The sequence below is a fragment of the Salvelinus fontinalis genome, chromosome 24 (assembly GCF_029448725.1).
Source record: "Salvelinus fontinalis isolate EN_2023a chromosome 24, ASM2944872v1, whole genome shotgun sequence".
Classification (NCBI taxonomy): domain Eukaryota; kingdom Metazoa; phylum Chordata; class Actinopteri; order Salmoniformes; family Salmonidae; genus Salvelinus; species Salvelinus fontinalis.
In genome coordinates this window covers 16,923,213-16,949,978 of record NC_074688.1, presented here as the reverse complement: position 1 = coordinate 16,949,978, position 26,766 = coordinate 16,923,213, and the positions used below count along the sequence as shown (strand labels likewise).

General features: G+C 45.7%; 1 protein-coding gene and 1 non-coding gene across 7 annotated transcripts in view; both read left to right on the top strand.

The window, feature by feature from the left end:
• The window catches only part of LOC129822060 (huntingtin-interacting protein 1-like), a 47,656-nt gene that overhangs the window by 10,173 nt on the left and 10,717 nt on the right, over positions 1–26,766 (top strand). For 5 of the 6 annotated variants that reach the window (XR_008754441.1, XM_055879940.1, XM_055879938.1 and 2 more), the window contains 22 exons: positions 11,141–11,204; positions 11,743–11,885; positions 12,948–13,004; positions 16,830–16,910; positions 17,379–17,455; positions 17,797–17,858; positions 18,755–18,895; positions 19,179–19,236; positions 19,399–19,474; positions 19,697–19,831; positions 20,093–20,193; positions 20,479–20,551; positions 20,694–20,877; positions 21,073–21,161; positions 21,519–21,635; positions 21,778–21,789; positions 22,061–22,162; positions 23,510–23,704; positions 23,791–23,938; positions 24,209–24,295; positions 24,800–24,907; positions 25,241–25,377. Coding sequence is in view for 5 of the 6 variants with exons in the window: in XM_055879940.1 (XP_055735915.1) it covers positions 11,141–11,204; positions 11,743–11,885; positions 12,948–13,004; positions 16,830–16,910; positions 17,379–17,455; positions 17,797–17,858; positions 18,755–18,895; positions 19,179–19,236; positions 19,399–19,474; positions 19,697–19,831; positions 20,093–20,193; positions 20,479–20,551; positions 20,694–20,877; positions 21,073–21,161; positions 21,519–21,635; positions 21,778–21,789; positions 22,061–22,162; positions 23,510–23,704; positions 23,791–23,938; positions 24,209–24,295; positions 24,800–24,907; positions 25,241–25,377 (2,247 nt within the window). In the remaining variant the exon portion in view is untranslated. The remainder of the gene's footprint in view (positions 1–11,140; positions 11,205–11,742; positions 11,886–12,947; positions 13,005–16,829; positions 16,911–17,378; positions 17,456–17,796; positions 17,859–18,754; positions 18,896–19,178; positions 19,237–19,398; positions 19,475–19,696; positions 19,832–20,092; positions 20,194–20,478; positions 20,552–20,693; positions 20,878–21,072; positions 21,162–21,518; positions 21,636–21,777; positions 21,790–22,060; positions 22,163–23,509; positions 23,705–23,790; positions 23,939–24,208; positions 24,296–24,799; positions 24,908–25,240; positions 25,378–26,766) is intronic. The other variant, XM_055879939.1, reaches the window with a different exon arrangement.
• On the top strand, positions 24,349–24,455 carry LOC129822682 (small nucleolar RNA SNORA16B/SNORA16A family). Its single transcript, XR_008754506.1, has one exon. It is a non-coding gene; the product is annotated as a small nucleolar RNA SNORA16B/SNORA16A family (small nucleolar RNA).

The following is a 26,766-nucleotide window of genomic DNA, read 5'->3' as shown; positions in this document are numbered from 1 at the left end:
CTCACATTATGTCAATTAGCCTATCAGAAGCTTCTAAAGCCATGACATCATTTTCTGGAATTTTCCAAGCTGTTTAAAGGCACAGTCAACTTAGTGTATGTAAACTTATGACCCACTGGAATTGTGATACAGTGAAATAATCTGTCTGTAAACAATTGTTGGAAAAATTACTTGTCATGCATAAAGTAGATGTCCTAACCGACTTGCCAAAACTATAGTTTATTAACAAGAAATTTGTGGAGTGGTTGAAAAACGAGTTTTAATGACTCCAACCTAAGTGTATGTGAACTTCCGACTTCAACTGTATGTACGTTTTCACATTTGCTTCCTGAAAATGTGTGTTTTTAAAGTGCATAGTTGGATGACTGTTTTCACACAGTCTGTCTAGTATGACGTAATGTGAAGTGAGTAACTTTTCAGGAAGTGGCAAGTTGTATTTTTAGTTCAAGATAACCATCTAAAGCAATTGTTGTCAACAGGAGAGCATTATTAGTGTCAATCAGCTACAAATGTGTGTGTCTGTCTCTGTCTGTCTTTGGGTAGGGTGGCAAAACGTTAAAAGTATGTGCAATTGACCTTTTGGGGCCACTTGGAAGAGGCTGGCAATGGAAGCATTATAAGAGGGGAGCTGTAACTCTGGAGCTGTGAGTCTGTTTGGGTTGGCATTGGGTACTAAGCCTTGGGTACTAAGCCTGAGGTGGAGGAAGAGGGGAGGAGCTGGGTGCATTTTTCAGCAGAAAGGAAATGGGCAGGAAAAAGTGTGCCAAGACAGGAAGCCTGACAGAGGCCCCCCCCCCCCCCCCCCCCCCTGTCTCTCTACCACACCCCAGACCTACTGACCCTCTCCCCACCACAGCACCTCTGTGTACAAACAGCGATCCATGTTTCCTGTTTTCATTCTCTGCTTACCCTTTCCTCTTGAGGTGGTGGGCAAGTCTTAGCAGTACCAGCGCAGCAGCCCGCCATGCACCTCCTGTCCACGGTGCCTGAATCTCCTCATACAGTGCATTCAAAAAGTATTCAGCCCCCATTTTTTCATATTTTGTTACGTTACAGCTTTATTCTGAAATTGACAGGATTGTGTCGAGGCACAAATACCAAAACATTTCTGCAGCATTGAAGGTCCCCAAGAAGACAGTGGCCTCGTCATTCTTAAATGGAAGAAGTTTGGAACCACCAATACTTTTCCTAGAGCTGGCCGCCCCCCAAACTGAGCAATCGGGGGAGAAGGGCCTTGGTGATGGAGGTGACCAAGAACATGTTGGTCACTCTGACAGAGCTCCAGAGTTCCTCTGTGGAGATGGGAAAGCCTTCCAGAAGAACAACCATCTCTGCGGCACTCCACCAATCAGGCCTTTATGGTAGAGTCGCCAGACGAAAGCCACTCCTCATTTAAAAGGCACATGACAGCCTGTTTGGAGTTTGCCCAAAGGCACCTCAAGGACTCTTAGTCCATGAGAAAAAAAGATTCTCTGGTCTGATGAAATCAAGATTGACGCTTGGCATTCAGGCCAAAGAGTTCAATGTGGAGGAGACCTGGCACCATTCCTACGGTGAAGCATGATGGTAGCAGCATCATGCTGTGGGGATGTTTTTCAGTGGCAGGGACTGGGAGACTAGTCAGGATCGAGTGAAAGAAGAATGGTGCAAAGTACAGAGAGATCCTTGATGAAAACCTGCTCCAGAGCACTCAGGACCTCAGACTGGGGCGAAGGTTCACCAGGACAATAACCCAAAGCACACAACCAAGACAACACAGGAGTGGCTTTGGGCTAAGTCTCTGAATGACCTTGAGTGGCCCAGCAGGGCCCGGACATGAACCCGATCAAACATCTCTGGAGAGACCTGAAAATACACTGCTCAAAAAAATAAAGGGAACACTTAAACAACACAATGTAACTCCAAGTCAATCACAATTCTGTGAAATCAAACTGTTCACTTAGGAAGCAACACTGATTGACGATAAATTTCACATGCTGTTGTGCAAATGGACTAGACAAAAGGTGGAAATTATAGGCAATTAGCAAGACACCCCCAAAAAAGGAGTGATTCTGCAGGTGGTGATCACAGACCACTTCTCCGTTCCTATGCTTCCTGGCTGATGTTTTGGTCACTTTTGAATGCTGGCAGTGCTCTCACTCTAGTGGTAGCATGAGACGGAGTCTACAACCCACACAAGTGGCTCAGTTCATCCAGGATGGCACATCAATGCGAGCTGTGGCAAAAAGGTTTGCGGTGTCTGTCAGCGTAGTGTCCAGAGCATGGAGGCACTACCAGGAGACAGGCCAGTACATCAGGAGACGTGGAGGAGGCCGTAGGAGGGTAACAACCCAGCAGCAGGACCACTACCTCCGCATTTGTGCAAGGGGGTGCACTGCCAGAGCCCTGCAAAATGACCTCCAGCAGGCCACAAATGTGCATGTGTCTGCTCAAACGGTCAAACAGACTCCATGAGGGCCCGACGTCCACAGGTGGGGTTTGTGCTTACAGCCCAACACCGTGCAGGACGTTTGGCATTTGCCAGAGAACACCAAGATTGGCAAATTCGCCACTGGCGCCCTGTGCTCTTCACAGATGAAAGTAGGTTCACACTGAGCACATGAGCACATGTGACAGACGTGGCAGAGTCTGGAGACGCCGTGGAGAACGTTCTGCTGCCTGCAACATCCTCCAGCATGACCGGTTTGGCGATGGGTCAGTCATGGTGTGGGGTGGCATTTCTTTGTGGGGCCGCACAGCCCTCCATGTGCTCGCCAGAGGTAGCCTGACTGCCAATAGGTACCGAGATGAGATCCTCAGACCCCTTGTGAGACCATATGCTGACACATGCACATTTGTGGCCTGCTGGAGGTCATTTTGCAGGGCTCTGGCAGTGCACCTCCTTGCACAAAGGCGGAGGTAGTGGTCCTGCTGCTGGGTTGTTGCCCTCCTATGGCCTCCTCCACGTCTCCTGATGTACTGGCCTGTCTCCTGGTAGCGCCTCCATGCTCTGGACACTACGCTGACAGACACAGCAAACCTTCTTGCCACAGCTCGCATTGATGTGCCATCCTGGATGAACTGCACTACCTGAGCCACTTGTGTGGGTTGTAGACTCCGTCTCATGCTACCACTAGAGTGAGAGCACCGCCAGCATTCAAAAGTGACCAAAACATCAGCCAGGAAGCATAGGAACTGAGAAGTGGTCTGTGGTCACCACCTGCAGAATCACTCCTTTATTGGGGGTGTCTTGCTAATTGCCTATAATTTCCACCTTTTGTCTATTCCATTTGCACAACAGCATGTGAAATGTGTTGCTTCCTCAGTGGACAGTTTGACTTCACAGAAGTGTGATTGACTTGGAGTTACATTGTGTTGTTTAAGTGTTCCCTTTATTTTTTTGAGCAGTGTAGCTGTGCGTTGATGCTCCCCATCCAACCTGACAGCGCTTGAGAGGATCTGCAGAGAAGAATAGGAGAAACGCCACAAATACAGGTGTGCCAAGCTTGTAGTGTCATACCCAAGAAGACTCAAGCTTGTAATCGCTGCCAAAGGTTTCTTCAACAAAGTACTGAGTAAAGGGTATGAACTTTTTTATACGTTTGCAAAAAAAATTAAACCTGTTTTTGCTTTGCCATTAGGGGGTATTGTGTGTAGATTGATGGGGAAATAAACAATTTAATCAATTTTCGAAGAAGGCTGTAACATAACAATGTCGAAAAAGTCAAGGTCTGAATACTTTCCGAATGCACGGTATAAGATAACAACAACAACAACAACACAAACTCTCCCCTTGTTTCCCCCAACGGTCCCACTCCATAATCGGTGAGTTCATCGTACCATTCGATCATATGAACGTCGCAAGGTTGGCTGTGAAAAATCGGTGAGATCCTGATTTAAAAAAAAAGAAATCATGTGTTTTTACTCATTATTTTCTTCAGAAAAAGGAATGCAAGGAATCTACGAAGAGATGTGGCCAGATAAAAGCACTACTGTGGGAACAGGGAATAGTGTGTGCTGCTTGGCCCCTGCTTGTGTTTTGGTGTGGTTTCAGCACTGCGTGAACAGCAGATCATCTAAAACACCATCACGGCCACCACCGGAAAATCACTCTTCTTCCATAGGACGGCGCACGATTGGCCCAGCGTTCACCGGATTAGGGTTTGGCCGGGGGTTTGCCGTCATTGTAAATAAGAATTTGTTCTTAACTGACTTGCCTAGTTAAATAAAAATTGTAATGTAACGATGGCAGCTCCCAAAACTCATTAGAACCCAGGCTTATTTATTTAGACTTATTTTGATTAGACTGATTTGTGTTTATTGATTGATTCAATCGATCATAATTGTTGTTGCACAGGAGTAGAGGGTGCCATCTCTAAATACAGATGTTTTTGGACCATCATTAAGTTTATTCTGCTCTTCAACAAGTTTCCTAGAGCAGTGGTAAAAAATGATGCGCTGTCGTCATAATCGTGTCGTGTCCTAGTACCGATATGTCTGCAGGAGAACTTCCCCATTATGCCATGGGATGGGCCGTTAGTCATGTTCATGTGAAGCATTCAAAGCCATTATTAAAATGTTTTCTTTGGACAAATAACTCATCAATGTGAGATCGCTGCATTATTAAATGGGCTCTGACTGGGCTGCTTTTAATGCACCGGCTGGGTCCTGCGCAGTACTAGACAACGCAGGCTCATGCTGAATCCCAATCCACCCCTAAGGCCTGGGCACTCCTGTAGATCTCAAAGAGTCTGATAGGTTTAAGCAGTATGGTAATTCCTTCACCTTGCCTTCTGATAGGCTGGGTGGAGTTTAAACCATATTGCTCACGTCTATCCTTTAAGATCGACGAATGCGTAGGCCGCTACCGTTTGTTTCTTGACAGTACCGCTGCCACACAGCCAGGCGAGGACTAGCATATCAATGGTGACGGGAGAGGCCTCCAGAGTTCTCTGTGCACGACGTAGGTGTGCCCAGTCCAGACTAGTCTGTCTGAGGAAAGCCTCATCCTCTGTCTAATGTCCCCCAACACACTCACCACCAGTCTGTTTCTCACTTCCTAATTTTATTTTATCTCTGTCATACTGAGATGAGTTAATAGGCCTGTCGATGCCAGCGAGCTGCTCCAACTTCCAGTCCCATTGGCTTGCCAGGAGTCCTGGGCAGCTGACGCTCTCTTTCAGATGGACGACAAAGTCGCTCTGTGGACTAATTGGGTCGTTCATGTGTGGGAACCGCTTGCACAAGTGCTGGGAGCCTTTCAGAAACTCTTTATTTAAAAAATTTTGGGGAAAATTGGTGTGGGATTTTGAGTGAAATGTAAGGGTAGATACGAGTGCTATTTTTACACTGAACAAAAATATAAATGCAACATGTAAAGTGTTGGTGCCCTGTTTCATGAGCTGAAAATAAAGATCCCAGAAATGTTCCATATGTACAAATTTGTTTACATTCCTGTTAGTGAGCATTTCTCCTTTGCCAAGATAATCCATCCACCTGACAGGTGTGGCATATCAAGAAGCTGATTAAACAGCATGATCATTACACAGGTGAACCTTGTGCTGGGGACAATAAAAGGTCACTCTAAAATGTGCAGTTTTGTCACACAACACAATTGGCATGCTGACTGCAGGAATGTCTTCCAGAGTTGTTGCCAGAGGATTGAATGTTCGTTTCTTTACCATAAGCTGCGTCCAACATCGTTTTAGAGAATTTGACAGTACGTCCAACCGGCCTCTCAACCTCAGACGTGTATGGCGTTGTGTGGGCGAGCGGTTTGCTGATGTCAACGTTATGAACAGAGCGCCCCATGGTGGCGGCGGGATTATGGTATGGGCAGGTATAAATTACGAACACAATTGCGTTTTATCGATGGCAATTTGAATCCACAAAGATACCGTGGCGAGATCCTGAGGTCCATTGTCGTGGCATTCATCTGCCGCCATCACCCCATGTTTCAGCAGCATAATGTACAGCCCCATTTCACAAGAATATGTACACAATTACTGGAAGATGAAAATGGCCCAGTTCTTCCATTGTCTGATGTGCTCTGGATCGACGTGTTCGACAGCGTGTTCCCGCCAATATGCAGCAACTTCGCACAGACATTGAAGAGGAGTGGGACAACATTCCACAGGCCACAATCAACAGCCTGATTAACTCTATGCTAAGGAGATGTCGCTCGGCATAAGGCAGATGGTGGTCACACCAGATACTGTCTGCTTTTCTGATCCACGCCCATATATATATTTAAATAAATAAAAAGATATACCCGTGACCAACAGATGCATATCTGCATTCCCAGTCAGGGGAAATTCATAGATTAGGGCCCTAATTTATTTCAATTGACTGATTTCCTTATATGAACTGTAACTCAGTGAAATTGTTTTATTTTTTTGTCCAGTATAGAAGATGCTGTAGACTGTATTTGCAGTATTTGTATCCAAGTGGAATCTAGATATGAGATATTGTCCTTTGTCCAGTCTCCTCCTAAGCGGTTTTCAATAAGTATCTCATCCATCCTGCAGTGGATTCTCACAGACAAACAATGGTGACACTTGAAAAGGTCAAACATTAGCTTGCCTGTGGTCAGATCTTCAGTAAACACAGAGGAAACCACAGGAGACTGTGGTCAGATATATATGGCTCTGTGTTGACATGATGACACACACACACATCTCTTGGCTTGTGCTTAATTATGTAACAACAGGAGTTCTACCAGTAGCACCAGTGTCCATATCAACCCTGCATGTATGTTTTATTGATTGAAGGCATGGCTAGTAGATTTGAGCATGGTTTGTGGTTCGTCCTCTGCAGGCCTACAAGCCAAGCACAGAGACACGGCTGGAGTGGAATTTAAACCAGGGAGCAGTGTGTGTTGAGAGCTGTTGGCCAGCTCTGCATTCTTCTCTTCCTCTTCAGAAGGCACAGCTGTGACTTCATGACAGTCACCCTGTGAATCGATCTTGTCAATACAAAGCCCGTCTTTGTCATCTTGAGCTGGGATATGCCATTCGTAATGAGGCTGAGAGAAAAAGACACACAGAAACGTAGTCTATTTTGTCTGCTCTCGTCATGACTGTTGCGCCCCAAGTGTGTGTGTAATATGTAGATTGTTTCTGTGATCTACATGTCCAACTGAACAAGGTGTCCAAAAAATCAACCAGAATAGACATTTTGGGGTTCGACTTGTGACTTGCTCATCATACGCTTCTGGTGTGTACTTTACTCCAACCAAGCATGACTGTGTAGTGTACTACACCTAGGCTATTCCTCTGAATGCCATGTTCAGCAAGTTCTTCCTTCATGTGAAACCAACACACTTCCTGCGCTCCCAGGGAAGTGGACCTGTGATGATTTATCACCCTCTGCTTCCCCTCCCAGAGAGGACTCAGGACATCTGGGGGAAGTGAGATTATTCAACCTGGCCTGTCCTTTTGTGACACTCCCTGCAACCACTCCACTTCAGACCTCCATGTCACTGTTCTTTATCAGAGAACATGCTACATGTGACACAGCTATTCATTTAAAGCAGGGATGGGCACCTGCTGGGCCGCACATCTTTTGTAGGCCCACAGATCTATCTATCTATATTTATATAAATCACACATTTTTCGGGGTCTCTACTTACTGATGAGAGTTAGAATAGTAGGATACACAAGCTGCAATTTTGAAATGTGGATGTGCATCAGCAGTTTCTCGTTATGTCAGTCACTCAGTCATGTCAGCTGACATTGGTAAGTTAGATTGTTTTAGTCTAGCCAGCTATCTAAACTTGTTGTAATCATGGTTGAATAATAGACCAGGTTGAGGGGGGGTAATTGATTTTGTTAGTCATTCTCACTCGGATATCATATTAACGTGGCATAAGTCATGACAAAATGTGTAGAATTGCAGGAAATACACTTAAAAACTGCATACATTTCTCTCCGCCCCATGGCAAAATGTGTTGCCCATCCCTGATTTAAAGGCTCCGAGAAGAGTTGGAGGTGCATAGGGGGGCTGCTTTTTCCACTCAGATGGAGGCCGATATCTAATAGGCCTGAAAGGGATACTCCTAATAGGCCTATCACTAAAGGGAAAAAGAATGTGGCTCTTTACACAGAAGTTAAAAGAATGTCTCCTGATTTTTGAAAAATGACAACCCTGAAGTGAAATGATTATTCTGGGAAGGTATGGAAGGCTTTCTGGGAGTGTGTGTGAGGAATCAGATGTTTACCTGGCAGATGGCTGATGGGGTTGTGATGTGTGTGTGTGTCCTTTTGCATTTGCTCAGCCTTGTTTGTTTAACCCTCTCAGAACTGGAGGTGGGCCACTACCACCACATGCAACTGGACAAGTGAAGCCCACACTGGGCCAGTTTGCTGAGGATTGCTTTCTTGAATATTCAGAACAAGTAGGGTACAAGTATTCCCTGTTAAAATTGTTTTATTATATAAACTCGGCAGAAAAAGAAACGTCCTCATTGTCAACTGCGTTTATTTTCAGTAAACTTAACGTGTAAATATTTGTATGAACATAAGATTCAACAACTGAGACAAACTGAACAAGTTTCACAGACATGTAATAATGTGTCCCTGATCAAAGGGGGGGGGGGGTCAAAATCAAAAGTAACAGTCAGTATCTGGTGTGGCCACCAGCTGCATTAAGTACTGCAGTACATCTCCTGGTGCCAGTACACCAGATTTGCCAGTTCTTGCCGTGAGATGTTACCCCACTCTTCCACCAAGGCACCTGAAGGTTCCCGGAAATTTCTGTGGGGAATGGCCCTAGCCCTCACCCTCCGATCCAACAGGTCCCAGACATGCTAAATGGGATTGAGATGCAGGCTCTTCGCTGGCCATGGCAGAACACTGACATTCCTGTCTTGCAGGAAATCACGCACAGAACGAGCAGTATGGCTGGTTGCATTGTCATGCTGGAGGGTCATGTCAGGATGAGCCTGCAGGAAGGATACCACATGAGGGAGGAGGATGTCTTCCCTGTAACGCACAGCGTTGAGATTGCCTGCAATGACAACAAGCCCAGTCTGATGATGCTGTGACACAGCGCCCCAGACCATGATGAACCCTCCACCTCCAAATTGATCCCGCTCCAGAGTACAGGCCTCGGTGTAACGCTCATGCCTTTGACGATAAACGCGAATCTGACCATCACCCCTGGTGAGACAAAACCGCAGCTCGTCAGTGAAGAGCACTTTTTGCCAGTCCTGTTTGGTCCAGAGACGGTGGGTTTGTGCCCATAAACGACGTTGTTGCCGGTGATGTCTGGTGAGGCTCTGCCTTACAACAGGCCTACAAGCCCTCAGTCCAGCCTCTCTCAGCCAATTGCAGACAGTCTGAGCACTGATGGAGGGATTGTGCGTTCCTGGTGTAACTCGGGTAGTTGTTGTTGCCGTCCTGTACCTGTCCCACAGGTGTGATGTTCGGATGTACCGATCCTGTGCAGGTGTTGTTACACGTGGTCTGCCACTGCAAGGACGATCAGCTGTCCGTCCTGTCTCCCTGTAGCGCCGTCTTATTCGTCTCACAGTACGGACATTGCAATTTATTGCCCTGGCCACATCTGCAGTCCTCATGCCTCCTTGCAGCATGCCTAAGGCACGTTCACGCAGATGAGCAGGGATCCTGGGCATCTTTCTTTTGGTGTTTTTCAGAGTCAGTAGAAAGGCCTCTTTAGTGTCCTAAGTTTTCATAACTGTGACCTTAATTGCCTACCGTCTGTAAGCTGTTAGTGTCTTAACGACCGTGCCACAGGTGCATGTTAATTTAATTGTTTATGGTTCATTGAACAAGCATGGGAAACAGTGTTTAAACCTTTTACAATGAAAATCTGTGAAGTTATTTGGCTTTTTCCAAATTATCTTTGAAAGACATGGTCCTGAAAAAGGGACCTTTCTTTTTTCTGAGTTTAGTTGCTGTCACTGTGTGTGTTCTAATGGTTCAGTTAAAGTATGGTGTTTGAAACATTAGGGTTAGGCTTTGATTGCCCTATCATAGGCCACATAGACCTGTAGCCTACTGAATGTGTTAACCTCTTTGGGCCAGGTGTCCTGCTAGCGTGCCACTACGACAACATCCGGTGAAATTGCAGAGCGTGAAATTCAAAATACAAAAATCGTAATATTAAACATTCATGAAAATACAACTCTCCATACATCATTCTTTAGCTTAGAATCATGGTAAATGAACCGCTTTGTCCGATTTACAATAGGCTTTACGGCGAAAGCATAGCATTTGATTGTCTGAGGACAGCACCCCGCATACAAATGGTTATACACATTTTTCAAACCAGCAGAGGCATCACAAAAAATTGAGAGAAAATAAATCACTTACCTTTGAAGATCTATCTCTGTTTGCAATCCCAAGGGTCCCAGCTACACATCAAATGGTAATTTTGTTCGATGAAGTCCTTCTTTATATCCCAAAAAAGTAAGTTTAGTTGGGACGTTTGATTCAGTAATCCACTCGTTCAACATGCAGACAAAACAATCCCAAAAGTTACCGGTAAACTTCGTCCAAACAATGTTTCTAATCAATCCTCAGGTACTCTAATATGTAAATAAACAATACAATTTAAGATGGAATGTAGTATGTTCAATACCAGAAATAAATAACGAAGTGCTTGCCCTCATTCACGCACGCCACAAGACTAGAGTCCTAATGAGGGACACCTTGGAAAAACTACAACTACTTGTTCATTTTTCAAAAAACAAGCCTGAAACCTTTTATAAAGACTGTTGACATCCAGTGTAAGCCATAGGTACTGCAATATGGGTCCTTTTTATGGGTCCTTTCTGGGTGGATTTTCCTTGGGTTTTCGCCTGCCATATCAGTTCTGTTTTACTCACAGGCATTATCGTAACAGTTTTAGAAACTTCAATGTGTTTTCTATCAAATACAACCAATTATATGCATATCCTATCTTCTGGGCCTGAGTAACAGGGAGTTTTACTTTGGGCATGTCAGACTATCCAAACTTCCGAACACTGCCCCCTAGCCCGCAGAGGTTAACAGTAATTCACTTTGGCGTCTGCTAAATCATCTAAAAATAAAGAATCATATGTGTGTTCTGTGTTCCTCGAGTGAGGAGTGAAAAGCATTGCCCTGATTTGGTATTTTCTGTCTCTTTCCTCTTTCCCTCCACTTCCTCCTCTGCACAGGCTGTGAGCATCAACAAGGCCATCAACACACAGGAGGTCGCCGTCAAAGAGAAGCATGCCAGGAATATCCTCTTTGGAGTCGGGTGTGTCGCTGTGTGTGTGTGCAGTGTCTGTTAGTTGCGTGCGTAGTGGTAGCGTGTGTGTGTGTTGGATAGAATCTGTTTTCCTCTGACTAGAGAGAAAGGAGAGCTGTGTTTATGTTGATTCCCATGGGTTTGTGGAAGCTCTTGAGTGTTCCTTCAGGACTCAGGGTTATGTTTGTGGAAGCTCTTGAATGTTCCTTCATGACTCAGGGCTTTGTTTGTGCAAAACAAAAACAATATTGTAACCTGACCGTGGTTGTAGGCAGGGACCAGGCCATTCATTTAGCTGTGTGTCTGAGAAAGAGACCGAGAGACAGACTGCTCCGTACGGTCTTTCTGTGAGATATGTTCAGAGATGTGTGAGGTTTTCAGCCCCTCTTGAGAGAACAATGGATGTTGAATAGGCAAGCAGAACACCTCTTAACTCCCCCAGCACATTTTGTCATAGCAGCCTTCGTCAGAGTATGTGTGCTCTCTCTGCCATCTCCTGTGTGTTTCTCCTTGACTGGTTCGTCTCACCCTGTATCCTGGGGACCCACCATGAGAAGGGCGCCCACACCTTCTGGGCGGCTGTCAATCGGCTGCCGCTCTCCAGCAATGCGGTGCTCTGCTGGAAGTTTTGCCACGTTTTCCACAAGCTGCTGCGAGACGGCCATCCCAACGTAAGTCTGAACCCACCAACACAGCCCTGATGGGGCACACACCTGGGTCTCGATCTTTAAGGCGTGCAATAGAAAACATTTTGCAACGGAAATGAGCATTTGTTATTGTCCCTCCCAGTTTCACTTCGTTTTCTTTCGTTTGGTGACTAATGAACACGATCCTGAACATGCTGCATGCCAGGGACATGCCCATCTCTCCGTAGACTTGTGCTCAAGAGGTCTCAAATGATACAATATTCCCTGTTTATTACTCGGCTGGCTTTGGTTTAAAGCTAAGCAGGATAGGGCTTGAATGGGAGACTGACATTCTGACTCTCTGTGATCCCTAAGATCCCACAACACTTATCCCAAGACTAGGGGTGTTAACCCTGGTTGCCCTGTCTTAATTCCTAATCCGGCACTCCTCATCCCCAGCTGCCAATTGGCTAATTTCAACCCCTCTCTTGTCCTCTCCCCTGCAACTCTTCCCCAGGTCATTACTGTAAATGAGTGAGTGTTTTCTGTTAACTTACCTGGTAAAATAAGGTTTAATTCAACTAAATATAGGGGAGGTTTCCCGGAAACAGATCAAGCTTAGTTCTGGACAAAAAATATATTTAAATGGAGATTCTCTGTTGACCATGCTTTTAGTCCAGGACTAGACTTAGTCTGTGTCCAAGAAACCGGCCCATAGGGAATATCATTTGAGATTTGCACTTAATTCAGAATAGCCGTTAGTCTGGTCCAAGATTTGTATGTGCTGCCTTGCCAAGTCATATTGCATTGTCATGCCAAACGCAAACAGATCTGGGGACAGGCTACATAGCCTCTACTTTTATGAATATATCCTACGGTACAGTGAGATGACAACCATCAGTTTAGCCAAATTAGCTACAACCTCCAAGGACTAGCATCACGCCCCATGCAAATGATCAGCATAGTGCCCAACACACTGGCTTTGAACACACCCACACAATGCATACAGTACAACTTCAAATGTAGTGCTCTCTGTTGAATCAGCAACATTCTGAACTTTTGGCTTGTGGCTTCAGCCTTGTCTAAATTATCTTTCTGTGTGTTCAGGTGATAAAGGACTCGATGAGGAACAAGGCGGACCTCAGTGACATGAGCAGAATGTGGGTAAGGACTAGAACACAGCACCGACGGTTGCCATTAGGGCCCTAAGGCCAGGAAAAACTCTCAGCCCCAGTCATCATGTCTACCACTCTTAACCGGCAGGCTGGCATGGACACTTTGGCAGCGTCAGAAATGGCAGCCTATTCCCTATATAGTGCACTAAGTTTGACAAGAGCCCTCTGCCGGCCCTGTTCAGAAGTACTGCACTATATAGGTTAGGGCTGACTGCAATTAGTCGTTTGGTAGATATGTTGGTCAAATGCAATTTTTGGGGGGTCGAGCAGGAGCATATATATATTTTTATGGCACATGAGACGCATGTCTTATTCGCACCCATCTCGGTGAACTAATCCATTGCGGAGGCCGGGGGATGGCACAGTCCAAGAAGAAGGGAAGTATGGCTAAGATACACAATACACGTCTCTCTCTAGAATGCACGCTGTCCCGCCAATTTGTGCACATTCATTGTTGTGTGAATTGTTTGCATTTGATTGTTAGTGTATATCAATTCCTCATTACACACTGTATATCACCAGTAGTACATTTACTGTTAATTCCTAGAATTTCGAATCTACAATGTTTGTTTGGTTACGGTAATTTCTGTTAATGCATTCAATATATTATTCCAGTATTTTACCGTTCTCATTGTCGGAGTGGACACGTTGTTTGCAGAGCGAACAACCTATGCTACACTTGTGAGAAAGTAGTTTTTGTTTAATTCCATTTACGAGTTTTGTTAATTTAGTCATTGTCTTTTGTTTGGAGTGCCCCTGTCAATGTTGAGTAAGGACGCGGACCTGATTACCCGTAGAAGTAGACCTATAGGCTACCTGGCCTGCGTGCAAATGTAGACATATAAATGTGCCCATTTGGGGATCTGATGGTATTTCTGATTGGCTTAACGCAGCACTAATGACCTGTGGATCTTCTCAAAGTCATGTTTTCTTCAACTCAAACAACAAGCAAACAAAGTTTGTTTCTACATTCATTGAGAATGACAATAGTTCCTCAATGTATTAAACAAATCTTTCCAGCTCTCCTTTTCTCTCCCAGTGTGAAAGGGGATAATGGCATGCTCTGATCCAGTGGAAAATAGTCCTACTACTAGTCCTACTGCTTGTCCCCTGTGTAAATAGCCTACAGCTGTGTCTGTCCTGAGCTCATTGGTTCAGGAAGCTTTGAGGGCCCAGAATATTTTATAGAATGTTGCAAGTTTTCTAGCATGAACTTCAGGCCTGACCAAGTTAATAGTTGATACAATTTTTCTAGTGCGTTGCAGACAGGCCATATGTTGCCAATGTGATTTATAGTCTTATTTTTCTCTGGATATTTTCTACCTGCAGGCTGCAGTGTTATTTGTTGGCTTTATATGTACGCTACTTTTATGTAGTTGACATACTTTTTAGGATTGTATCATTTTCATGTAAATTTTGATAGGATTTTGATTAGCCATTTTGAGATATGAAGACATTATAATAAATGAAATGAAACTGTTAGACAATGTGCATATGAAAACCAGAACTGGCACTCGGATAAATTTGCATTCCATAGGGAATATGATGTGATTTAGAACACACATGTCATGTACAGTGACTGAGGGAGTAAAATCATCACCACCATGTCATCATTATTATCAGTGTGGTGTGTCCATGCTGTGTCTGCTGTCAGTGTTGCCATCGGAGAGACCGACATTATAATATGTGACAGTCACACAGCAATGTGGTTCTGCTAAACCGGAGTCAGACTGAATAATACACACGCTGCTGTTATGGTATCCTAATGGTGCTACTGTGTATAAACTATTGCTTTTGGGGGGGAGGGGGGGGGGCTGTTTCCATCCAGGTGAATGATTGATTCAGGACTGTTGACTGTTATTTTTACATGAAATAACCCTGTTTCAACAAAAGAGTTGCCTCTGGGTTGCAGCAGTAAAGTAGAAAAATGATTACTGCTCAGGCATTCAATGAGTAGGGGGGTAGTAGGGACTAGTCACCTTTTTCTGGAAGTACACTTAGTTGGGTCTCTCTTGGTATTTGCTAATGGTACAAAATATACTTGGACTCTGGGTGAGTGACATTGATGACCAGTACTGCTTCCTTCCTGTTGTGACATCACACTGAGGGCCCAAGGAAAGGGAAGTGAGAAGAAGCAATTGACTTCATAGCTGGCTATTCAGTTTTTGACACACACACACACACTACATGATGCATGGGTTGACTCATAACCCACAGTCCTTGTGGTTATATCTATGGGCGGGCAGGTTTAAGGTCATTTAAAAATGGTGTGAATGAAGGGTTGGTGGTTGGGGGTCAGGTTGAATAAAGAGAAAATTATACCTATAGATATAAATTGCACAACAATTATACATTTTTCTTTCATTATTTTAGGCTATCTGGCATTCGTGCGTAAGCAAGCCTAAGCTTTAGGGCCTAACTGTACGCGCGCCTTAGGCCTTCAAATAGGCCTCTGGCACGTCAAGGGAACTGTAGCCTGCTGTTCAGATGGGTTCAATAGAAACTGAAATCTGGACACTGACTGGAGGTAAATAACATCTCACATCCTTAATATTAACTCCTGCAGAATTAAGCATTACTTACAGTGAAATTATACACCAAATGTTGGCAACAATATTTTATTTATCCGGAACAATATTTTATTTCAGTATCTTGAAAGAATGCAAAGGTTCAGTCAGCACCTCTACAGATATAAATCTTTATATGTACAATACCAGTCAAAAGTTTGGACACCTACTCATTCCAGGTTTTTTCTTTATTTTTTACTATTTTATACATTTTAGAATAATAGTGAAGAATTAAACTATGAAAACACATATGGAATCATGTAGTTAGCAAAAAAAGTGTTAAACAAATCAAAATATTTTAGATTCTTCAAAGTAGCTGACCTTTGCCTTGATGACAGCTTAGCACACTCTTGGCATTCTCTCAACCAGCTGTCTGACTCTTAATGTTGTTTTTCCATAGCAGCACCATATCGCCAAGTAAAATTTGAGTGTGTAAATATACTTGGCAAATAAAGGCGATTCTGATCAGCATCATAAAAGCTGATAAGTATTTCAACCACATAAAATATGCATCTGAGCCGAACTCAGATCTTATCAGAAACATGTTGGGTTGTTTTCACAGCTTTCTATATCCTTGCAACCTGTCAAATTGATGCACAGTCTTATTTATATTTTTAGTTATTGCATTTTCTCCCCGGTCCCTAAACATATTTGCTCTGCGAAGAAGCAGAGATGACAAATAGATCTTTACTGACATCAACTAGATTTAAACATACATTCTATCCATTTATGATATTATTCTGGTGAGCATTTTTTGTCTTCTAGGGCAACATATAATGACAGAAGAGAAGCTGTGTGTATCTAGTTATAGATTATAAAAAATGATAAGCAGAAAAATATCTAAAATCAGGCGAAACTAATCTTGTACCCCCTGTCCAAAAAAAAATTCCGCCGTCTTTGACTGTAGCCTACAATGCATTTTCTATATTGGCGGGTTAGGGTCGGGTGTGGGCCTCAGATTTTCACATTATCACGTAGTCGGGCTCTGCTGATGGGTTAGCAATCACGAGAGGGTGCAGGTGAACCAAGAGCTGACCCGCGCACCACTAACACACAAACATACATACTATTGACACCCTCGTACAGTGTATGACTTTGCAGATCCTTTTTCTTTCATGATAAAATTCCTTCTGCAACTAGCGATCCCTTTAGGAACTCTCCCAAGCCACTGGAGAAGATCATGTCTATCTCACTTTGATCTGGTCTCTCTCCGGTGTCTCACTCCATCTGTTCCCCTCTGCCCTCAGGGTCACCTGAGTGAAGGCTATGGGAAGTTGTGCAGCATCTACCTCAAACTGCTTATCACCAAGATGGAGTTCCACGTCAAAGTGAGTAGTGCCCCAGCCTGTATGACTGACAGACAGACCAGTCTCCCCTCTGTCTCTCTCTCATATACCCTTCTCTAGGGATATTCCTCACACAGACACACGTCTCTAAAACGAATGGCCATTTAGGAGTCAGTAGTTCATAGACCGCTAAGCTCAGTGAAATACTGCAGGCAGCAGACTTGGTGTTAATCTGGAGGTTTTAGTCATTGTTCCTGATGTTTTTATTTATGGAGATAGATGCCTATTGAATTGGGAAAAACCGAGGGTAAATCTCAATTGTATTTCCTTGATTCCTCACGTCCTATCTCCTCATCTCCTTCTCAAAGAACATTGTAGCAGAAGACCTTGAGTCTTCTCGTCCGACGCGTTTTGAGAAGGAGGGAACGCGAGATGAGACGAGGAATCACGGAAATACAATTCAGATTCAGACACATTTTCTGATATGACTCGTTCTTCTCTCTCCCCCAGAATCCCCGTTTCCCCGGAAACCTTCAGATGTCAAACAGGCAGCTTGACGAGGCGGGAGAAAACGACGTCAACAACTTGTGAGTGTCGCTTGCCTTTGTTGTTCCCGCTGAACCACAGAGGGCTGGATCTATAATGATACATATTTTAATATATCCCCATTGTTCCCTTATTTTGATTATGATTATGATTACAGGTGTTGAAAATGACAAGAAAGGGCATTATTTTTGTTATTGCCTTCTATTAGACTCCATATAGAGCATATGACTTGTTATATGTATACAAACCAACTCTGGGTCATTGCTACATGGGTCTTACAGCCTCTGTATGTGTGATGTGTAGGCTATGCCTCCACTTTACATGCTGTGAACCCTCTAATCCAACACCTTTGTATGTGTGTGTGTGTGTGTCCTCACTACAGCTTCCAGTTGACAGTGGAGATGTTGGACTACCTGGAGTGTGAGCTCAACCTCTTCCTGGGTGGTAAGCTATTTCTCTTTCTCTTTTATATTTTTATATATATATATGTCATCTGCAACCGCGCTTATCTAAATGTGTTGTAACATAACCTGGCCCTCAGCATTCACACACAACCTGGTTCTAGCTTTTATATGTCAGGGTCATGTTCATCCGTGCACACAACGTAAAACATTTTGCAACCGAAAACAAAAATGAGCGTTTCTTAAGTCCAGGTAGTCCCTTTTTTAGTTTTTGTCCATTCTCTTCCGTTTGGGGCATAATGAACATGACTCTGGTTTTGGCGTCATAGGCTACGTCCCAATAGCCACACTAGCATACCACTTAGAATGTGTGCCCAATACATTGCTTCATTGAAAGTAGTGTGCTAGCATGGACATTAAAACAGAGTTATACGGTACTCTCCCGTCTCCCTTCCACTATAAGCTCTTCACAAAGTAAAACACATATTTCATCTTCCATTTGTCTCACATGATTGCCCTTCTGCCTCCATTTGAACACTCTGTTGGACTCATTTCTACCCTGTCTCCTCATGTCATTCACACACACAGAGACTCTTTGCCTCCCATCAGGAGAGATGTTTTGCAGGCTAAAGCATCACGTCACCCAAGAGCTGAGAGCCCTGACTGTGTGTCAGGGTTTGGATGCACAGGAAACCACACCTCTGTGTGGACGGAACGACTGGGTCCGTAGGGACTGGCATCAGAACGGGTGGGAGGAAGTGCAAAGGCGATGGAGGGACTGAAAGAGAGCTGTAATGAGAGGGGAAGAAAGAGAGACTGTTGGAGTACATACTCATTGGTTGATTGCCTGACCACCTGTGTGCACATACACACGCACGCACACACTGTGTGTGTGTGTGAGAGAGAGATGATCACTGATGTGTGTGTCCTCCCTTGCAGTGTTCAGCTCCTTGGACATGTCGCGGTCTGTGTCGGTGACGGCGGCGGGCCAGTGTCGTCTGGCTCCACTGATCCAGGTCATCCTGGACAGCAGCCACCTGTACGACTACACCGTCAAGCTGCTCTTCAAGCTGCACTCTTGTGAGTCCAACACACACGCCCCCCGCTGGACAAATAGCAGAGTGACAGCCTGAATACCTCATACTTGGCTACTAATCTAAGGCCAACAGTTTTTCCTGTGACCTTCCCAGAAAAACTGTGGCTATTCCAAGGGCACATAATTCACATAATTTTCTTGGTCATATCATGGGGTTAGGAAATGCCTAAACCTTAGTACACACACACACACACACACACTCTGTAGTACATCCAAATTCTCAGTAGGTTCACACACATTCCAAAACTGTTTGTCTGTCTGTTCCAGGCCTTCCTGCTGACACACTCCAGGGCCACAGAGACCGCTTCCAGGAGCAGTTCAAGAAGTCAGTTCACACACAAGTCATGGACCGAGTCCCAATTGGCACCCTATTCCCTATGTAGTGCACTAGTTTTGACCAGAGCTCATAGTGTTCCGCCACCTGACCTAACTAAGTTGTGATGATGAAGGTGGAGTGTTTCATCGGTGTGTGTGTTGTCTCTGCTAGGCTAAAGAGTCTGTTCTACCGCTCCAGTAACCTGCAGTACTTCAAGAGGCTCATTCAGATCCCACAGTTACCCGAGGTAAGAGTCCTCCTGAACTAGCCTGTAGATTAGACAGGATCTCTGCTGTGTATTTTCAAGTAAATACTGTATCATTCACACACGCATGAACATAGTCTCCCGTTTTGTCTGTTGCCCTTGCTTACTCTTGAGGAATTTGGGCCCAGGTTGTTGTTCGGCTACTTGGGTTAAGTGCTATACAATTTGATTAATTATGCTCGCTCTCTCTCTCTCTGCTGTCAGAACCCACCTAACTTCCTGCGGGCTTCGGCGTTGTCAGAGCACATCAGTCCCGTGGTAGTTATTCCAGCTGAGTCGTCCTCCCCCGAGACGGAACACATGGTGGACCTGGTGGATACTGACGTCCCCGTCCAGCCGGTAGCCCATCTGAACATGTCTCATTACTGATTTCTTATGGGGCGCCGTTTGTAACATGCATTATTGTGTGTGAAAGATGAATTTCGTGCACTAGCTGACTCACACACGGAATACATTTTTTTCACAAAATATGCCATGTTACAGACGGTGCCCTTCCTGTGCTCTGTCTTAGTTGTTCTGTGTCTGTCAACTGAACCTAATGAAACCTAAAGCCTATAGAACGACTGTCTCTCTCTGTCTTGCTGTGTTGGTTCCGACTAGGCTGCTGTGGTAGAACCCAGGTTCGACGACCTCTTTGGCATGTCCGCCGCCACGGACCCATTCAATTTCAACAGTCAGAACGGAATGCGCAAGGACGACAAGTAAGACACCAGAAGCAAACTGCTACACTCTGGATAACCGAATTTGACATTTGTAGGATATCCTTGGTCTGTATAGATTGTCACACAATTCAGACCACACTGACCTCCAGTAGAGGTATTCAGAGGCATTGAAAGCCCTGCAGCTTTCCGTCCCAGAACATTTTGCAATGGAAAACCGAAAATACGCTTTTATCATTGGCCACATCCAGCCATTTCTTTCCCTTTTTCGGACTGTTTTCCTCCATTTGGTGCCTAATGAACACGACCTTGTCCTGTTTCCATTAGGGACCGCCTGATCGAGCAGCTGACACGGGAGATCCAGGCCCTCAGGGAGGAACTGGAGTCCTTCAGATTGGAGGTGAGGAGGGGGGAGGAGGTTTAATGAGGCACTTGAGCCACTACAGAGGCAATTCTCCATAATGCCTGAACTTCTGAGGCAGTGTGTTTACACACTGTTGAACCATAACTCTCTCCCCCCTCTCTTTCTGTCTCTCTCTCAGAGTGGGCGTCTGTGCCAGGCGCTGCGGGGGCGTGTCGATGAGCTGGAGGCGGAGCTAGCAGAGCAGAGCCACCTGAGGATGCAGGCATTGGGAGAGGGCGAGTTCCTGCGGGCGGAGCTTGACGACCTGCGCCGGGTCAAAGAGGACACGGAGAAAGAGCAGCGAAGCCTCACCGAGATCGAGAGTGAGTCCAGGGACAGCCCGCCAGACAACCCCAGGCCTCAAGATTTACATGAGTCACTCAAACATCTTCTTACTGTACCTTCAGCTGATATCAATGCCTACACAAACTTTTTGAATTACGTGTGCATATCTCAAGTCAGGATTCAGCCATCTGACTGTTGTGACAGTAACAGCTCTGCCTGTCCGTGTGTCTCAGGGAAAGCGGTGGCCAACGAGCAGCGCTACGTCAAGCTGAAGGAGAAGTACACAGAGCTGGTGCAGAGTCACGCTGACCTGCTGAGGAAGGTAGGCCCATCCAGACCCCTTACGATTGAAGAACCTCACCCCTCAGACTCATGGTGCAGGCTGACTCCTACCCCTCTCAGCCAGTCCCATTTAGCTCCCTTCCCCTTGGCCCAAACCCGTCCATGTTTGCAGATCTGAAGGGTCTGGATAAGTATGAAGTGTAGTGGTAGAGCTTCCACCAGAGGGTTTGGGCCAAGGGAGGGAGGAGTAGTGTGATCAGGGACCCCTATCCATTCTGTACTACAACATTTCCATGGAGAATACACTTCTAGCAGCAATGCTCACACATTTCTTGTTTACAATTCTAAAAACTCTTCCCTCACCTAAAACCGTCTGTGTTTCTGTTCGTGGCTTCAGAATGCGGAGGTGACTCGTCAGATGACGGTGGCGCGGGCGGCTGAGGACGAGGTGGACAGCGTGAGGAGAGAGATGCAGGAGAAGGTCAAGGCTGCCAAGGAGGCCGCGGAGAGACGGGTAAGGGCGAGACACGCACTCCCACAGGGTAGAACACTCTCCTGAAATACTGTGTGTTTACAGTATGTATCACCTCTTTCTGTTTTCTCTCTCCCCTTTTTCCCCCTCTCTCTCTCTCCCTCTCTCGCTTTCTTGGACACAGAGGACTTCAAATGTAATATACTTTACTTCTTCATACTACAGTACATTTTCAACTTTTTCTCCCTGTCTCTGATCATTTAATTGTGTAACTGAGATGCCTTGCTGTACATGTGGGAGTTAGATAGGTAGAATAGACGGAGGTAGAGAGATGGAGACCTAGCAAATAACATGCGTCTCTGTTTCTATCTCTCTCTCGTTCTCTTTTGTCCTCCCCTCTATCTCTCTCCCCCCACCTCTGTTCTCTCCCCCGCCACTCTCTCTCTCCTGCCTCTGTCCCCCTTCAGGAGCAGGAACAGGTGGAGCAGCTGCAGGAGCTGCAGAGAGAGCTGATCTCCAGCAGGGCGGAGCTAGACACCCTGAAAAGCACCATGGCCTCGTCCCAACAGGTAGCCAACTCTCTAACCTAAAACACCCTTGCGTCCTCTACCCAACCGTACACTCCTCATCTCCTCTCCACCCCACTTGACCTACCTCACCCTGACACCTGACACCTTCAAATTGTCTTTACTCTGTTTTTTATCTTTACATTCCACAACTCCATGTTACTCTTCGACCCATCTCTGTCTGTGTACGGTGCCTGTGTGTGTGTGGAGAGGGTTGTGTGGAGCGTCGGTGCAGACCTCGATCTCTGCGTGATCCCGACACTGTAGTCCTACCAGGCCATGAATGTCCAATTACCATTCCTCCTCTCCATCGCCCATCCCGCTCTCCACTCTCCCACTCCTGTCAACCCCTATTTCTGAATCAACTTCTCACTCGCCCCTTCTCCTTCTCTCTCACACGGCCACTCCCTCCTGTCCTCACACACATGCTCTGTCACTTTGTCACACATTTCACTTACAAACTCTTTCTTCCCGTCTCTCGTTCACGTTCTTGTTCGCATGCTCAGGAGGGTGCCCACAAACAGGCGAGGGAGAGTAGAAGAATGGCAGTTGTCATTTCCACATCTCATAGCACTTAGGGCGTTGTCTCTTAAAAGGTGGTATTAGGAGTGTATAGTGTGTGAGCCTTTTCGTTCAGTTCAGCAGGGAAATGGGGATATGTACGATCTTAAAATACTGTGTCACGCTCTTGGTCTCCTTTCTCTTCTCTCTCACTCATTCCCCCCCCCCCCCCCCCCCCACACACACTCACTTTCTCTTTCTACGTCTCTCCCCCCCACTCACTTTCTCTTTCTACGTCTCCTCCCCCCACACTCACTTTCTCTTTCTACGTCGTCCCCCCCACTCACTTTCTCTTTCTACGTCGTCCTCCCCACTCACTTTCTCTTTCTACGTCTCCTCCCCCCACTCACTTTCTCTTTCTACGTCTCCTCCCCCCACACTCACTTTCTCTTTCTACGTCTCCTCCCCCCACTCACTTTCTCTTTCTACGTCTCCTCCCCCCACTCACTTTCTCTTTCTACGTCTCCCCCCCACTCACTTTCTCTTTCTACGTCCTCCCCCCCACTCACTTTCTCTTTCTACGTCTCTCCCCCCCACTCACTTTCTCTTTCTACGTCTCTCCCCCCCACTCACTTTCTCTTTCTACGTCTCTCCCCCCCACTCACTTTCTCTTTCTACGTCCCCCCCACTCACTTTCTCTTTCTACGTCTCTCCCCCCCCACTCACTTTCTCTTTCTACGTCTCTCCCCCCCCACTCACTTTCTCTTTCTACGTCTCTCCCCCCCCACTCACTTTCTCTTTCTACGTCTCTCCCCCTTCACTCACTTTCTCTCTCTCCGTTTCTCTCAGTCGAGTGAGGAGCTCAGTTCTCAGCTCTCGACTGTGGAATCGGAGAAGGTGGAGCTAGCGGAATCCTTGTCGAAGAAAGAGGAGGAGCTTGCAGGCCTGGGGGAGGAGCTTGAGCGTGTTCAGAGCAGCCTGGCCAGTGAGAGGGAGAGCGGCGTGAAGACCGCCGAGGCCCTACAGAACCAACTCAATGAGAAGGTGTGTGGCAGCTGTGTGTGCCTGTGTGTCAGCCTCTCAGTGAGCGTGTGTGATATCTGATTCTCTCACTGACCCTGTGTGGATAGGAGAGCAGGGAGCAGGCCCTGGAGAGCCAGCTGGTGGCAGCCCGCTGGTCCGCCCTACAGGGGGCTGTGGAGGAGGCAGAGAGGATAGTCCAGGACACACTGGCCCAGCTTGACGACCCAGCACACATCAGCTGCACCAGCTCTGCAGGTCAGCCCCTAACCTTCTCCAACCTCTGTCTTATGCACACCTGACTCCGGCTTTGTTCCTGTCTATCTGTCCGTCCGACCGTCTGAGATGATGCCACATTGTGAAACCCATGCTGGATGTGTGTGTGTTATGCCTCAATCTACTTGTACATGTGTGTTTGTGTTCCAGGGTGTGATGTAGGATGATGTCCCCTCATAATAGTGTGTATGTTTGTTTGTATGTATGGTGGAAGATGCCTCCCCCCTCACTGTGTACCCTCGTTGTGTGTAGACTACCTGGCGTCCAGGTGTCAGGCCTCTCTGGACTGTATGGCCAGACTTCACTCTGCCAGAGACGGCTACCTGGCAGACAACACAGGTCAGACTCAGAATTTACTCTCCTAGTCAGCTTTGCGGCATCACAGTCTACTTTCAGGCACCTATCGAAGCTGTTGTTGTTCTTGTGTAGCAGACAAGGTCAAACGGAAGCCAAAAAACGTTACTTTCACCGACGGCCGCTGTGCAGTAAAAATAAAGAAAAACTCTTGAATGAGTGGGTGTGTCCATACTTTTGACTGGTACACATGTATATTACTTGAAGAAAAGTTATTTTTTCAGTGTCTTGCCCACATGAAAGATCTAGATTTCTATTGTCCTATTTGATTTCTTCCCAATAGAAGAAAGTAAATATAATTGAATATGTTGCAGGTATTCATTATTCTCTTTGTGGACAGTGAAGGTTGATAGTAAAGTGCTTCTTTATAGCTAAAATACCGGGATTTTCAGCATTACAGCCTTCAAGTACTTGAAAATAAAAGTAGCATATCCTGTTGATTGTGTTTAGGCTTTATAGTAGTTTGACCTTTGATCCTTGGTTCTGCAGTTGTGTCGGAGCTGGTGCGGGCAGTGACCCATCTTGCCCACCTGGTGAGTGACACCATTGTTCAGGGCAGTGCCACCTCTCACATGGTGCCAGTGGAGCAAGCGGACGGTGAGTGTGAGCTGTCCCTGTGTCTTCTCAACTGAAATGTGCACTCACACATCCAGGACAGGAATGTTCCAGGAGTTTTAAAATAAAGTTTGATTTGAGCCATGTCTTATAAAACAACAACTCTACATCCCTATATACATCTGTTAGAGAAGTACTGATAATGCACAGACGCAACGATAGCCTAGCCTGGTCCCCGATCTGTTTGTGCTGCCTGTCACCGAGTGACAATGACCATCGGCGTTGGGAAGACTGCACAAACAGATCAGGGACCAGGCTAGCGGTTAGCCACCCACTTCCTCTAAGTCTCCATACTGTGTCTGTATTCCCCCACAGCGTTGTCAGACAGTGTGAAGGCGTGTGGGGCCGAGGCCCTTGCCCTGCTGGGTCAGATGAAGGTGCAGGAAAGCCTGGCAACGGCAGATAGCGCCATGCTGAGGGCAGCACTGGATGGCATCCTGGCCACCGCAGAGGTCAGTGCAGTCTTTATGGTCATACAAGTTTTGTTGTTATTGTTGCTGCTTTATTCTTAAGAGTAAATATGAGTACATAGTACAGTTTAGGTGCAAATTACAGTAATTTGATTTCATAAAAACATTTGATTATTATACCATTACTAGCGAATTAAAAGGAGGAGGAAAACGTTATTTTTATACTATGCAGTGCCCAGGTTTCTAACATTGATACTAACAATACATAACCATTGAAAAACCTGTCAGGTTGCAGGTACACTTGAATAGGCTACATGTCCATTTTATCTCAAAGTGAACTATAAAAAGAAAACAAGGCTGTTATTAAACACTTGGCATCTCATCAGAAGAAGAATCACAATCAAAAAAGAACAATCAAAAAATCACAAGTTGAATACTTGTTCAAAAGATGCTGTACTATGCCTACTGGCAAGAATGTCAATCTAATTTCAGCCCTGGTTTCTATCAACAACCTACCTCTTGCTTAAAACCTGCGATATCTCTTACTGCGTATCTCTCTCAAGAGGCTGACACTGATCTTGTAGGTATCCCTGGCGGTTGGTGCTGCGTTATGTACAGGTCTTCCACAACCTAGACATCTACATGACGCGGGTCATAGGCGATCGTAACAATGATCCGATCCATGTTCTTCTCTGCAGTAAAGGGTTGTGTGTTATCACAAACGGCATCATTTGGCAGGATTCTAGCATCGGGGTTGATTTTCTGGATTGAGGCTTCCCACTGCAAAGTAGAGTCGTGTGGCCCGATCAATTGCTGGGAGTAGCCCCTGGGTGTTCCCAAAGTAATAGAAGCCATAATGCAGCGCGTGTGCGTTGAATCAAAGTTTATTTTATTTTGTCACATGCGCCGAATACAACAGGTGTAGACCTTACAGTGAAACGGTTACTTACAAGCTCCTAACCAACAATTCAGTTTAAAAAATATGAATAAGAAATAAAAGCAACAGGTAATTAAAGAGCCGCAGTAGAATAACAATAGCGAGACTATATACAGGGGTAACCGGTGCGGGGGCACTGGTTAGTCGGGGTAATTGAGGTAATATGTACATGTAGGCAGAGTTATTAAAGTGACTATGCATAGATAATAACAGAGTAGCAGCGGTGTAAAATAGGGGGTGGGCAATAGTCTGGGTAGCCATTTGATTAGATGTTCAGGAGTCTTACGGCTTGGGGGTAGAAGCTGTTTAGAAGCCTCTTGGACCTAGACTTGGCACTCCGGTACCGCTTGCTCTACGGTAGCAGAGAGAACTGTCTATGACTAGGGTGGCTCAAGTCTTCAACAATTTTTAGTGCCTTCCTCTGACACCGCCTGGTATAGAGGTCCTGGATGGGTGGAAGCTTGGCCCCAGTGATGTACTGGGACGTACGCACT